Source organism: Homarus americanus, unplaced genomic scaffold (genome assembly GCF_018991925.1).
Source record: "Homarus americanus isolate GMGI-L3 unplaced genomic scaffold, GMGI_Hamer_2.0 scaffold52839, whole genome shotgun sequence".
Lineage (NCBI taxonomy): Eukaryota > Metazoa > Arthropoda > Malacostraca > Decapoda > Nephropidae > Homarus > Homarus americanus.
Window position 1 is genome coordinate 127,501 of NW_024712437.1, and position 14,256 is coordinate 141,756.

At 48.6% G+C, this 14,256-nt stretch overlaps 1 protein-coding gene across 1 annotated transcript in view; it reads right to left on the bottom strand.

Moving 5' to 3' along the window:
• LOC121860398 (roundabout homolog 2-like) overlaps positions 1–14,256 on the bottom strand; it is a gene marked incomplete at its 5' end in the record, with an annotated part of 81,083 nt that overhangs the window by 44,355 nt on the left and 22,472 nt on the right. The window contains 5 exon segments of the mRNA XM_042357520.1: positions 349–525; positions 1,230–1,406; positions 1,409–1,495; positions 2,076–2,206; positions 6,919–7,063. Of these exon segments, the coding sequence (XP_042213454.1) occupies positions 349–525; positions 1,230–1,406; positions 1,409–1,495; positions 2,076–2,206; positions 6,919–7,063 (717 nt within the window).

Sequence of the window (14,256 nt, forward strand, 5' to 3'; positions counted from 1 at the left end):
GGGGGGAGGAGGGAGGGTCACAGCTCACCGTCAATAGTAAGAGTTGTGTCAGGCAGGAGCGTCCTTCTGGAGGTGGAGGTCACGAGGCGGCCATTGTGTCGCCAGGTCACGGTGGGAGGCGGTGACCCCCACACCCTACAGGTCATAGCCGCGTGACCTCTCAACGGCAGCGTCTGATTGGTCGGCGCCACGGAGATGATTGGCGGGGGCAGTAAATGGGCGGGGCGAACCCTGACCCCCACACGAGTCATGACCCCGCCCGCGCTGTTGACCCCACCACACACATACCGCCCAGAGTGGTGGTGGGCGGCGCGAGTCACAGAGTATGTCAGTTTCACGCCCTCTAGCCTCCTCCCGCCCACGCCCGCGTCCATGGGCACACGGGCGGCGGGCAGTATGGTCTGAGAGCCCTCCCTCGTCCAGTACACCAGGGGCACTGGTAGCTCTGTACAGCACACATCAACAGGAGTGGGGCGCCCTCCTCCACTTCCACGTCCCCTGGCACCTCCACCACCCGGGGCGCCGCTGTACAACACACACACAGTCAGTATAACCACACAGTATACCTACACACTCTCTGTCAGTATTCCTACACAGTATATTAATTAGTATCATCGCTCAGTATACTTACACAGTATACCTACACAGTTCAGTATATCATTACTCACAATAATTCGCTACATTAAATAATAACTCCTACATATAATAATTCCCTACAATTATATTTAACTGATAATTTACAGACTTACGATAATTTCCAAGATAACTTTGAGTGATCATTATGCAGATTATCTTTACCTTAATTCACACCTCACCTGAGTTCCCGCTAAGACTAATTAATGAGGCCATTACTCCGGGTGAAACACTTAGGGTGTGAAAAATACCTTCTCAAACACCTGCCCGAGAGTGACTTTAATCATTCTAAAGGGGTTAAACCATGCGTCATTCTTAAGAGGTTAAACCATCATTCTTAAGGGGTTAAACCATGCATCATTCTTAAGAGGTTAAACCATCATTATTAAGGGGCTAAACAATCATTCTAAAGGGATTAAACCAGCGTCCTTAAAAAGTTAAACCAGTATACTTTGAAAGTTAAACCATCCTACTCAGACAGTTAAACCACTAACATCACTCACCCCCGCTAAATAAAACAGTTAAACCATCCTACTCAAACAGTTAAACCACTGACATCACTCACCCCCGCTAAATAAAACAGTTAAACCACTCACTTAAAACAGTCAGAGAAGCGTTGGCAGTAATTTCCGCTGCTCTGTTAGTCGCCTTACATAGATAAACACCCGCATCTTCAGGCCGCAAAGGAGATACCCGCAGCCCACGGTCCCGCATTACCCGCATGCGACCTGCAGGTATCCGCCCACCTACCCGCCTCCAAGTGATGTTTGGGGAGGGTCGCCACCCACACGACAGCTTAACTCCGCCTTCGCCCCCGCCACGCCCACGACATCACGGGGAGACTTGACCCAGAATGGTGCCACTGTGGGGAGGTAAATGGTTACTATTTAGCTTCTGGGGAAAAATTTATTGGGTTTTAGGGGATTTTTTTAGGGAAATTTTAGGGGTTTTAGGTAAATTTTAGTTTTTTAGGGAATTTTTGGCTTTTTAGGGAAATTTTAGGGTTTTTATGAGAATTTTAGAGGTTTTAAAGGTTTTAGGAGGTTTATGTGGTTTTAAGGGATTTTTAGGGGTGTGGGGGGGTTGAAGGGATTATAGAGGTTTAATGGGTTTTAGGGTTTTTAGGGTTAAGGGGGAGTTAGATACCTAAATTTAAGGGATTTAAAGTATTTAGGTAACTATAGCTCATTGTATATCGATATGAGAGAGAGAGAGAGAGGGGGGGGGGGGGGCCAATCTGAACTTGTTCGTGTCTCCTTACTCAAAAGTTAAAGACCCGTGGAGAGATTACTAGTGACCTGCGATATGGTGTCTCTCTCTCTCTCTCTCTCTCTCTCTCTCTCTCTCTCTCTCTCTCTCTCTCTCTCTCTCACTCTCACCCCTAATGTTGAAAATGACGACAGTTCATCACTCTCCCTCACCCCTCCACCCTCACCCCTCACCACCTATGACGTCGAGGATGGCAGACGGTGAGCTTTTTGCCTGCCGGGTTGGTGGCGTGGCAGACATACTCCCCTCATCTGTCTGGAGAACTTCCTTGATACTCAGTGTGCCATCTTCCCGTAGCTGTACCCTGTGGGAGATGGGGAATTAGTGGGGTGATAGGGGTGGTTAGTGGGGTGATGGGGAGAGGGGGTGGTTAGTGGGGTGATGGGGAGAGAGGGTGGTTAGTTGGGTGATGGGGAGAGGGGTGGTTAGTTGGGTGATGGGAGAGGGAGTTTAGTGGGGTGATGGGAAGTGGGGAGATTAGTGAGGTGCTGGGGATAGAGAGAGAGGAGGGAGGTTAGCAGATGAGTATAGACAGATAAAGATTAACAGACAGACAGAGAGACAGACAGACAGACAGGTTGACAGACAGACAGACAGACAGACAGACAGACAGACAGACAGACAGACAGGTTGACAGACAGACAGACAGACAGACAGACAGACAGGTTGACAGACAGACAGACAGACAGGCAGACAGACAGACAGACAGACAGACAGACAGACAGGTTGACAGACAGACAGACAGACAGACAGACAGACAGACAGCAGACAGACAGGTTGACAGTAACATACACAGGTTTATGAACAAATCAACATAATTATCTTTCAATAAAACTAAAAGAAAAAACCTGATGAACCAACAAGAGAGATTCGCCTTATAAACCAAACTACCCAAGAAAATGAAAAATAAACCCAACATAACAAATTAAACCATTAAATCTACATAGATATGACCCAGAATTGAAAGAAGGAAGCGTTTTAATATTTCGGTGTTTTAATTCAACTAACAAGTCGAATAATACGTCTTTATAAGCTAAACCACGTACCATATATACCTACAGGCATGAGGACGGACGTGGTTTAATGGTTTAACGCCCACAAACAAGACTAATAATACGTCTTTATAAGCTAAACCAAATCGGTGGGTTTTTTTTCTGTGTCGTTGGGAGGCCTCAAGGCGCTCCTCTCTCCAGCACTGGATGGATGGGAACCAACCGCTGATAAATAATACATGAGCTGCTGGAAAATTTCTCCCTCCCCGCCTCGACCCACCAAGACCCTACCTGGTATTTTTCTTTTTTATTATTTTCAAGAGAATTTCGTTAAATCTTACACATACAGAAAAAAAGAAGTGTTTACAGTGTTGTTTGATGTTATTGTGGTATGTTATATGTTTTGAGAAAAGTATTTAAAGAGATATTATCGTAATCGTCTTTCCAGGTTGGTTGTGTTACTAAGGAGGATGTGAACTATTGGCGTAAATATGTCACGGTCACTTTGTTAATAAAATATTTTCAGTTCATAATCTCGACTTATTTGAGAGCTTCATGAAATAATTATCCATCATCTGTGTATAATTTTCCCCCAATACGATAAACCAAACATCAATATTCATTATAAATCACAAATAAGATAAATAAAGATATAAAGTGTCCGTAAGAAGATGAAATATGGCTTACGTAACCCTTATGTAAACAAACAGTCCCTCAGAGACTGTTGGGTCGCGCTACTCGATCTAAGAGACCACAGGCGTAAAGGGAAAACATTTATATATAGGTTATATTTTATTTTTATTTATTACGATATATGTGCAAAACTTTATTCTAACTTTATATAGAATTATTATAAATATAGACTCAGCTTATTGTGATGGTTGTACGTGTTGTCTGTCTGTCTGTCTGTCTGTCTGTCTGTCTGTCTCTTATCACGTAACTCTTCTTGTCTCTCTCCTGCCTTCCCTTACGACGCAATTTCTCTTCTTTCTTTCTCTCTCTCACTTTCTCTCTTTCTACCCACTTTTCTTACGTTCTCTATATATTTTCTTTTTTCTACTCTGTCTGCCTCTGTCTCCTCTCTCCCTCTCACCCTCCCTCCCTTTCACCCCTCTCTCCCTCCCTCCCTCCCTCTCACCCCTCTCACTCCCTCTCACTCGTCACGTCCACCCAGGGCCAGGGTAAGAAGGACTCACTGAATAATTGATCAACAACTCAACTCCTACAGTCTGACAAGCTTTCTTCACTATCCTCACCATCATCATCACTATCCTCACCATCATCATCATTATCCTCACCATCATCATCACTATCCTCACCATCATCACACTTCCTTTTTCCTCTCATCATATCACTATCCTCACCATCATCATCACTATCCTCACCATCATCATCACTATCCTCACCATCATCATCACTATCCTCACCATCATTATCCTCATTATATTCACCATCATTACATTTAGTATCTTCAACGACACACACACACACACACACACACACACACACACACATCTCCCCCTTCCACTATCCAACACACACAATCATAATTGTAATTGGTTTGCCGCTTGACTAACCAGCCAATAGGAGCTGGCCTTCAACTTAACCCCCCCTTTACACGACTAAGGCAGCCACTATTGGTCAATTCAGCTTTTTTTCCCCTCACTACATATCATTGACATCAGTGACGTCATCAATTTACGTCAGCTGGATGTAAATTTGTTAAAAATGGTGTGAATTATTTTTCTGGGGGTAAATTGTAAATATAATTATAGTTTACAGTTACTGAAGCTTGTGTAAAATGGATCAAAGGGTTGCCAGTTACCCTTGGTGGTCAATACAATTTCGACATCAACTATTTCCCCTTGGATCAAACAACTGTAGAGACATACCGAGGGGAGAGGGGAGAGGAGAGGGGAGAGGGGAGGGAAGAAGAAGAGAGAGAGAGAGAGAGAGAGAGAGTATATCACCATAATCTACATACAGTAAAGGCCCAGCGTCTTGGTAGAAGTTGACAAGAGAATTGGGAATTAGCTCCTCAACCTAACCTAACCTAACCTAACCTAACCTAACCTAAGCCTAAACCAGGAATTCTCTTTAATTTTCCGGTATTTCCACTCTTTTGTTCTCCCCTCACATGTTGTTAATGGTAATTCCCCTCATATGTTTCTAAGGGTGATTTTTCCCCTTATTTCCCTCACCATGTTATTCTAAGGGTGAGTTTCCTTCTTGTTTCCCCTTCCATATGTTTCTAAGGGTGATTTTCCCCTCTGACATTTCAAAGAGCAATTTTTTATCCCTTTAAAAGTTTCTAAGGGTAATTATCTCACCCTTTTTTCCCCCTCAGATATTTGTAATTGTGATTTCCACCCCTTACTTTCCCCTTAGATGTGACCTATGGTGATTTCCGCTGTTTCACCCTCCTTTTTAAATGTCTCTAAGGGGTGAGGGGAAAGTTTGAGGGAAACATCTTTAACAGGTCAATCTATCTCTCTGTACACGTTTTCCCCTCACCTCTCTCACTCTCACTTCCCTCACTTCTCAATCTCTCTCACTCCTTTCTCTCTCTCTCTCTCTCTCTCTCTCTCCCCTCTTTCCCTCTTCAAATATCTGGAGGCTATGAGAGCTGATCCCACAGTGCCCAGAGGGGAGGAGGGAGAGGAGAGGAGAGGGGTGAGAGGAAAGAGGAGGACAAGGTAGGGAGGGAGAGGGGTGGGGGAAGATGAAGAGGAAGGAAATACCGAGGTTAATAGGAAGAGAGAGAGAGAGAAGAGAGAGAGAGTAGGTCAAAGTTAATAATTAACCAATAGTTTGACCTTAGGGAAAGTTGACCTTGTTTGACCCCAGCTTATAATAGGTCATGGTCCCCCTCTCCCCAGATGACAAAACACATATATGACAAAGGTATTAATTAAGTAACGGAATGGTGGCGTCTAATTGGTTAATTCTCTAACCAATGAGAGACGAGCTACAGTCAAAACAACATGACGTACGAAAGCGGAAAAAATATGATAATCTATTGTAAATTACGTGATTTGCGCCTCTAATTGGTTAACGAATCAGCCAATCAGATGCCGTCGCTCAGATGGTCAATACCTGTTTGTGTTAAATGAATTATGACAACAGGGTACCAGTTTAGCTCTGACGTCACAGAGGAGAGAGAGATAACCTTGACCTTACTAAAACAATGTCAAAATGTCAGGTCAAACATAAACTGACTTGTTCAATACCTGTTGTGTTACGGATGATGACAACAGCCTACCAATTAACGTCCTAACCATACCTAACCTAACCTAACCTGACCTAATCTGACATCAGATTAGTCGTGTGGTCATTAAACTCGTTAACAATGATCAAGGACTAATGACCTTTCGTGACCTGGATATAGAAGGGAGGAGCTACATCAGGGTCACATGGAGGAGAAAACCCCCTTTAATGGTTGATAAGGGGATGTTTAGGGGTTAAGGGGGTAGAAGGAGTAACTAAGGGAAGGTCATGGAGAGAGAGAGACACCCTCCTCTCTCTCTCCCTCTCTTTCTCTCCCCCCTCTATTACCCTTCTCTCTCTTCCTCCCTCACTCTCCCCACACCCTCCTTCTCCAACCTTCTACCCTCTCTCCTTTCCTCTCCTCACCCCCCACTCACTCTCCCCACGCCCTTCCCTCTCCCCTCACCTGTTGGCCTTGGCACTGGGAGTCAATATGGCAACCATCTCTACCCTCCCTCCTCCCTCCTACCTCCCTCTCTATATCTTCCCTCTCCCTCTCTCCCTCCCTCTCCCCCCACTCACCTGTTGGCCTCAGCATTGGGGGTAAATAGGGTATCTATCTCTTTCCTCCTCTCTTCTTCCCTCTCTCCCTCCCTACATCATCCCACTCATTTTCTTTCCTTCCCTCAATCGCCCTTCATCCCTTCCCTCTCCAACCTCCCTCCATTCATCGTCCTAACCCCTCCCACTCCAATCCTTCCTCTCTCCCTCCCCTCTCTCTCCCTCCCTCCCCTCCCTCTCCCTTCTCCCCACTCACCTGTCAGCCTCGGCGTCTGGGTCAAGGTGTCCATCTCTCGTCCAGGACAGCTGTGGGGCAGGTGACCTCGAGGGGACACGGATCTCGGCTCTCTCCCGACGCCACAGCCACGTCCTGAGGCACCGTCTTGGACACCTCCGCAGCACTGAGGAAAAAATCATACATGTTAGGGAATTTCTTGGGAATGGTGGGGAAAAAAGAAAAATATTATGAATAGGCTGGAAAGACATCACTCGTTTACTTCACTATCATTACCAACAACAAAAAAATCACATAATTACTAAATACTTATAAAAATACTTAATTACATACTGTATACACTTAATATGGCAACGCTGATAGATGCTGGATACTCCTACACTCCTTAAAAGAGTCCTATAGTCCTTCCATTACCTCGAAGGATAAAAAAAATGCCGGAAATATCATAGACTTTTCAATTACGTCCATGTGTGGCCCGTGTGTACACAGTGAATTAGATTGTGTACATAAGACAGGCTATGTACACATGGTGAGTTGCCAATTAGCCGGTAATTGGAGGACGATTTTTCGATCGTTGCCGAGAGAGCATTTTGTCATGTGGAGCCTGTCTTAATGGTCTTAGTGGTCAGGGGGTCTTAGTGGTCAGGGGGTCTTAGTGGTCAGGGGTCTTTATGGTCAGGGGTCTTAATGGTCAGGGTCTTAGTGGTCAGGATCTTAGTGGTCAGGGGTCTGTATAGCATTAATAGTCAGATAGAGTCTTTCTTCCCTCCTTCTTCCTCCTCCCCTTCCCTTTCCCCCTCTCTTCCTCCTTCTCTGTTTCACCACCTTCTCTTCTTCCTTCACCTCTCTCTACCCCCCCCTCCCCTCCTCCTCCCCTCCCCCACAAAAAGCCTCAGTGTTCGTTGTTTGAAACAGTGGGAAGTTTGAACACGGTCGAGACGACTAAGGTTCAGAAGCATTCCCCAACTGAAGCACTGTACCAGCTCTCTCTCTCTCTCTCTCTCTCTCTCTTTCTCTCCTCTCTTTCTCCATCACACTATCCTCGTCCTTTCCTCTCCCTCCCCCTCCCTCCCCCTCCCCTCACCTCCCACTCTCCCGTCACCCTCCCCCTCTCCCCTCCACCTCCCCCCCTCTCCCCTCCACCCCCCACTCTCCCCTCACCCTCCCCTCTCCTTACCCTCCCACCTCCCCTCCCCCCCCTCCCCTCCCCTCTCCCCTCCCCCATCACACTCTCCCGTCACCCTCCCCCCTCTCCCCTCACCCTCCCCCTCTCCCCCTCACCCTCCACTCTCCCTCACCCCTCCCCTCTCCCCTCCCCACCCCCTCCTCTCCCCTCACCCCTCCCCCCTCCCCTCACCCCACTCTCCCCTCACCCTCCCTCCCTTACCCTCCCCACCTCCCCTCACCCCCCCTCCCCTCCACTCTCCCCTCACCATCCCTCTCCGTCACCCTCCCCCCTCTCCCCTCACCCCTCCCTCTCCCTCCACCCCTCCCACTCTCCCTCCCTCCCCACCCCTCCCCTCACCCCCCTCCTCCCCCTCTCCCCTCCCTCCCCACTCTCCCGTCACCCTCCCCCTCTCCCCTCACCCCTCCCTCTCCCCTCACCCTCCCCCCTCTCCCCTCACCTCCCTCCCCTCTCCCCTCACCTCCCCTCACCCCTCCCCTCTCCCCTCACCTCCCCCCCCTCTCCCCTCACCATCCCCTCTCCCCTCCCCACCCCCTCCCACCTCTCCCCCTCCCCACCCCTCCCCCCTCTCCCCTCACCCCCACTCTCCCCTCCCCCACCCTCCCTCTCCCCTCCCACCCTCCCCTCTCCCCCACTCCCCCCTCTCCCCTCACCCCACTCTCCCCTCACCCTCCACACTCTCCTCACCCTCCCTCTCCCCTCACCCTCCCCCCTCTCCCCCTCACCTCCCCTCTCCCCTCCCTCCCCTCACCCCCTCCCTCTCCCCTCCTCTCCCCTCACCCCTCCACCTCTCCCTCCCCCTCCCCCCCCCCTCTCCCTCACCTCCCACTCTCCCTCACCCCTCCCCCCTCTCCCCTCACCCCTCCCCTCTCCCCCTCCACCCCTCCCCCTCTCCCCTCCCACCTCCCCTCTCCCCTCACTCTCCCCTCACCCCTCCCCCACTCTCCCCTCCTCTCCCCCTCCCTCCCTCCTCCCCACCTCCCCCTCTCCCCTCACCCTCCCTCTCCCCCTCACCCTCCCCCTCTCCCCCTCCCACCCTCCCCCACTCTCCCCTCACCCTCCCACACTCTCCCCCTCACCCCTCCCTCTCTCCCCTCCCTCTCCCTCACCCTCCCACTCTCCCCTCCCTCTCCCCTCACCTCCCCTCTCCCCTCACCCCTCCCCCCCCCCCTCACCTCCCCTCTCCCCTCCCCCCTCCCCTCTCCCCTCCCCACCCTCCCTCTCCCCTCCTCTCCCCTCCACTCTCCCAGCTGCGCTCTTCACCCCGAGGAAGCGATGAAGCAGAAACTGATCCACTGAAGAATGGCTGTGATCCTCTGTCTCTCTGTCTGTCTGTCTGTCTGTCTGTCTGTCTGTCTGTCTGTCTGTCTGTCTGTCTGTCTGTCTGTCTGCCTGTCTGTCTGTCTGTCTGTCTGTCTGTCTGTCTGTCTCTGTCTGCCTGTCTGTCTGTCTGTCTGTCTGTCTGTCTGTCTGTCTGTCTGTCTGTCTGCCTGTCTGTCTGTCTGTCTCTCTGTCTGTCTGTCTGTCTGCCTGTCCTGTCTGTCTGTCTGTCTGTCTGTCTGTCTGTCTCTCTGTCTGTCTGTCTGTCTGCCTGTCTGTCTGTCTGTCTGTCTGTCTGTCTGTCTGTCTCTCTGTCTGTCTGTCTGTCTGTCTGCCTGTCTGTCTGTCTGTCCTGTCTGTCTGTCTGTCTCTCTGTCTGTCTGTCTGTCTGTCTGCCTGTCTATCTGTCTGTCTATCTGTCTGTTTCTGGTTCTGTCTGTCTTTTTCTCTGTTTGTCTGTTGTCTGTCTTTGTTTGTGTTTTTGTTTGTCTGTTATCTGTTATTGTAGTTATCATTCACTACTACTACTGCCACCACTACTACTACTACTACTACTACTACTGCCACTACTACCAGCTCCCCTCCCCCCTTTATTATAAGCCATCATCGCTATAGACAGGCGACTCTTGTGTAGTTTCACTACATATCAATAGCTGGTCTGGCCTCCCCTCCCTCGGCCTAGCTTACTAGGTCAGTAAATCCTTTATCTTGTAGGGGATTCTTAGCATAATCCCTGGTATTGGTAACACTGATCGGTCAATCCCTTTATATTTGATGGGGATTTTGTCGCGTTAAGAGAACTCCCAGTGTTGCTTTGTCTGGGGATTTGTGAATTAAATCGTCTTTTTTCCGGTAATGGTCTGTGATTAATCCCTAACTCCCTCACCTCCCCTCCCCTCACCCCTCACTATCACCCCTCCCCATTCTTCCCTCCTCCCCTCTTCTTTCCTCACTCGTCTCCCTTAACTCCCCCCTCCCCCCTCCTCAGACCCCCTCACCCCCCTCCCCCTCCACCCTCAGGCGTTTATCCGAGGTCAAGGTGCCTTAGCAGGGTCACACAGGAGGGTTCACCACTGCCCACACGATACTACCTGTCCGGGCCAACACCGTGTTAACCCACACCTGTGAGAGAGAGAGAGAGAGACGTGTACTACCTATATGCAACACAATACTAAACAACAGGCGGTACATACAGTCGAATCTTCCACTCTTTACAATGGCAATTCTACCCTTATGATCTACGTCACCACTCACTACACTCGGGGCAATAAAACACTAACCCACGAACTATATACAGCTCAAAATCCCGTTATACACAGACACTATTTCGACTTTATTGTCACATGTTCACTTCACTTTACTCGGGGTAATAAAGTACCAAACCACGAGGGAAATATGGCAGGAAATCCTACTATTTGTATATGTCATTTCGAGCTTAATAACCACTGGTGCACCCTGATCCTCCAAGGGCACAATAACATGCTATACAACGAGGTCAATAAGGTCGGAAATCCCAGCTCCCACCAGACGACACTTTGACCTTTATGTATTCAGTACGACTTTCTTCAACTGCTGGAGGGGCAACAATATGCTAAACCACATGAGAAATACGGTCGGGAATCCTACATCTTTTGTATAGTAATTTGATTCTTATGTCTTCCCTTACACTTGTGTCGTTGTAGCACATAAGTTAAGGTAGTTGTGATGGGACAGTAAAGTGTTAAACCATAAGGTGTATACAGTGGAAACTCCTACTAGTAACATATGTTATTTTGACCCCTATGTCCAGCAGGTCACTAGTGGCCTTGTAACTCGTAGATATAGTCAGTAAAAACGGGACAGTAACTTGCTAAACCACGAGATAGTGAAGGTCGAGAATTCCACAGTATAGACACAGTGCACTGAACCTTATGTCCAGGAGGTCACTTGTGCCTTTGTAGCTCGTACACTCGAGATGTAAGAACATGACAATAACATGCTAAACCATAACATACATTAGGTGGAAAATCTCAGTACCTACAGATATCTTTTTCAGCCTTATGTTGTGTGGCTCTTGTGCCCCTGTAGCTCACAATAGTAGCGAGGATTTACCATAAGAGAAACAAAAGTCACATTGTATTTTCTCTCCGGGATTTTTGTCTCAGAAAGTTAGATTACACGAGACAGCGGTGTTGTATAGTGCTGTCTGGACTAAACTATTGTATTTTGTCCAGGACACAACTATTGCTGGACAAAACTGCCTCTGGATATAACCCAAAAGGTTCAAAGAAACATTGGACAAAATGACAGAGAATTGTCCTGAAAACCACACCGTGTATCTCAGGTGTGTGGTGGTAAGTTCCTCAGGTGTGTGTGGGGTTAAGTTCCTCAGGTGTGTGTGTGGGGGGTAAGTTCCTCAGGTGTGTGTGTGGGGTAAGTTCCTCAGGTGTGTGGAATCCTCAGGTGTGTGGGGCAAGTTCCTCAGGTGTGTGTGGGGGTAAGTTCCTCAGGTGTGTGTGTGTGTGTGGGGTAAGTTCCTCAGGTGTGTGTGTGTGGGGGAATGTCCTCAGGTGTGTGTGTGTGGGGGTAAGTCCTCAGGTGTGTGTGTGGGGGGTAAGTTCCTCAGGTGTGTGTGGGGTAAGTTCCTCAGGTGTGTGTGTGGGGAGGTGTGTGTGGAGAGGTAAGTTCCTCAGGTGTGTGTGGGGGTAAGTCCTCAGGTGTGTGGGGGTAAGTTCCTCAGGTGTGTGTGGGGGGTAAGGTCCTCAGGTGTGTGTGGGGGGTAAGCTCCTCAGGTGTGTGGGGGGGTAAGTTCCTCAGGTGTGTGTGGGGGTAGGTGTGTGGGGGGGGGTGTTCCTCAGGTGTGTGTGGGGGAGTGGGTTCCTCAGGTGTGTGTGTGGGGGGGTAAGGTCCTCAGGTGTGTGTGGGGGTAAGTTCCTCAGGTGTGTGTGGGGGTAAGGTGTGTTCCTCAGGTGTGTGTGGGTCCTCAGGTGTGTGTGTTAAGTTCCTCAGGTGTGTGGGGGTAAATTACCTAGAGTTATGTCCCGACAGAAGGCCCTGAGGGACAGGTCGACCCGACAACTTGTATAATTATTTTGTTGAACATTTTAACGACAGAGTTTACCAGGTGAGAGGAGAGAGAGAGAGGCAACAGGTTAAAGATGATAAAAACAGACGAACACAAAGAGAGAAGAGGGGGAACAAGCGAGGGAAAGATAAAGAAAGGAAGAAGGGGGAAAGAGAGAGAATGTGAGAGAGGAAGAAAGAATAAGAGATGAAAGAGACTGGAGAGAAATAGGGAAAGCATAAAAAGTTTAAGAAAGGAGGAATAAAGGAGGAAGAGAGAGAGAGAGAGCAGGGAGAATAAGGAGAAAAGGAGGGGAAGATGAGAAAGGTAGAGAGGCCCTGAGGGATAATGTCCTGGGGAGCGGAAGGGGCCCCCGTCACACTCCATCTCTCACACTTCCGCTGTTCCTCTCTCTCTCTCTCTCTCTCTCTCTCTCTCTCTCTCTCTCTCTCTCTCTCTGTCTCTCTCTCTCTCTTATCTAATCCTACTTAAAAATACTCACTTTAAATAATGCCCACTTAAAAATAGATCCTCAAAACACCCACTTAAAATAGCCACTTTAAATAGCCACTTAAAATAGCCACTTTAAATAGCCACTTAAAATAGCCACTTTAAATAGCCACTTTAAATAGCCACTTTATAGAGTAACTTTATATAGCCACTTAAAAAGCCACTAAAAAGTAGCCACTTTATAGTTACTTTATATAGCCACTTAAATAGCAATAAAAAAGCAACAAAAATAGCCACTTTAAATGTAACCCTTTCACCCACTAATATAAAAAGATCACTGAGGCCAATTTGAAACAACTGGTCATTAAGGAACTCTAATTAACCCTTAATGACCTCTAATTAGCAGCAATCAGACCTAACTTATGAAAAAGAAGAAAAAAAGATTGTCCTAATGACTGGGCTAATCCTCTGTACGTGATTATTACAAGGAACTATCGGGACCAATCGGGTGGGAATAATTAATTAATCGGCTAACACCTTTAATTATAGCAATTAATGAGATGTTGGTGGGTAAGAGTTGAGGAGGAGGAGGAGGAGGAGGAGGAGGAGGAGGAGGAGGAGGAAAGAAGTGGTGGAGGAGGAGGAGGAGGAGGAGGAGGAGAAGAAGTGGTGGAGGAGGAGGAGGAGGAGGAGGAGGAGGAGGAGGAGGAGGAGGAGGAGGAAGAAGTGGTGGAGGAGGAGAAGAGGGAGAGGAAGAGAAGGAGGGATAACAAGAGGAGGAAGAAGAAAAGGGGGAAGAAGAGGAGAGAAAGAGGAAGAGGAAGAAGAGGAGGAGGAGGAGGAGGAGGAGGAGGAGGAGAAGGAAGAAGAGGAATAGACGGAAGATGGGTTTAATATTCGCATGTGTTTTGAGGTTGTTTCTGTGTTGACGTTTTTCTAAGGTGAATCCGGATTTGTAAGGATTCCATGTTTACGTTTTTTTTACAATTAAATCTTTGAATTTTCCATCTCTCATTATCTCTCTCCCTCTCACTCTCATCTTCCCTCTCACTCTCCCTCTCTCTGACTCTCACTCACCCCACTTATCACCCATATCCATTACCCTCCCCCATCCCCCTCACCCCCTCTCCTTCATACTCCCCCACCACCCATCACACACTCCCCACCCAACTCTCCCCCCCCTCCCTCCTCACCACACCTTCTCACCCCCTCACACTCCCCTCCTTCTCCCCCCTCCTCCTCTCCACCACCCCATTACTCACCCCCTCCCCACGCTCCCTCCTCCTCTCCCCCCCTCCCTCCTTTACACCACCCATTACTCACCCCTCCCCACGCTCCCCCCTCCCTCTCCCCCTCCGTC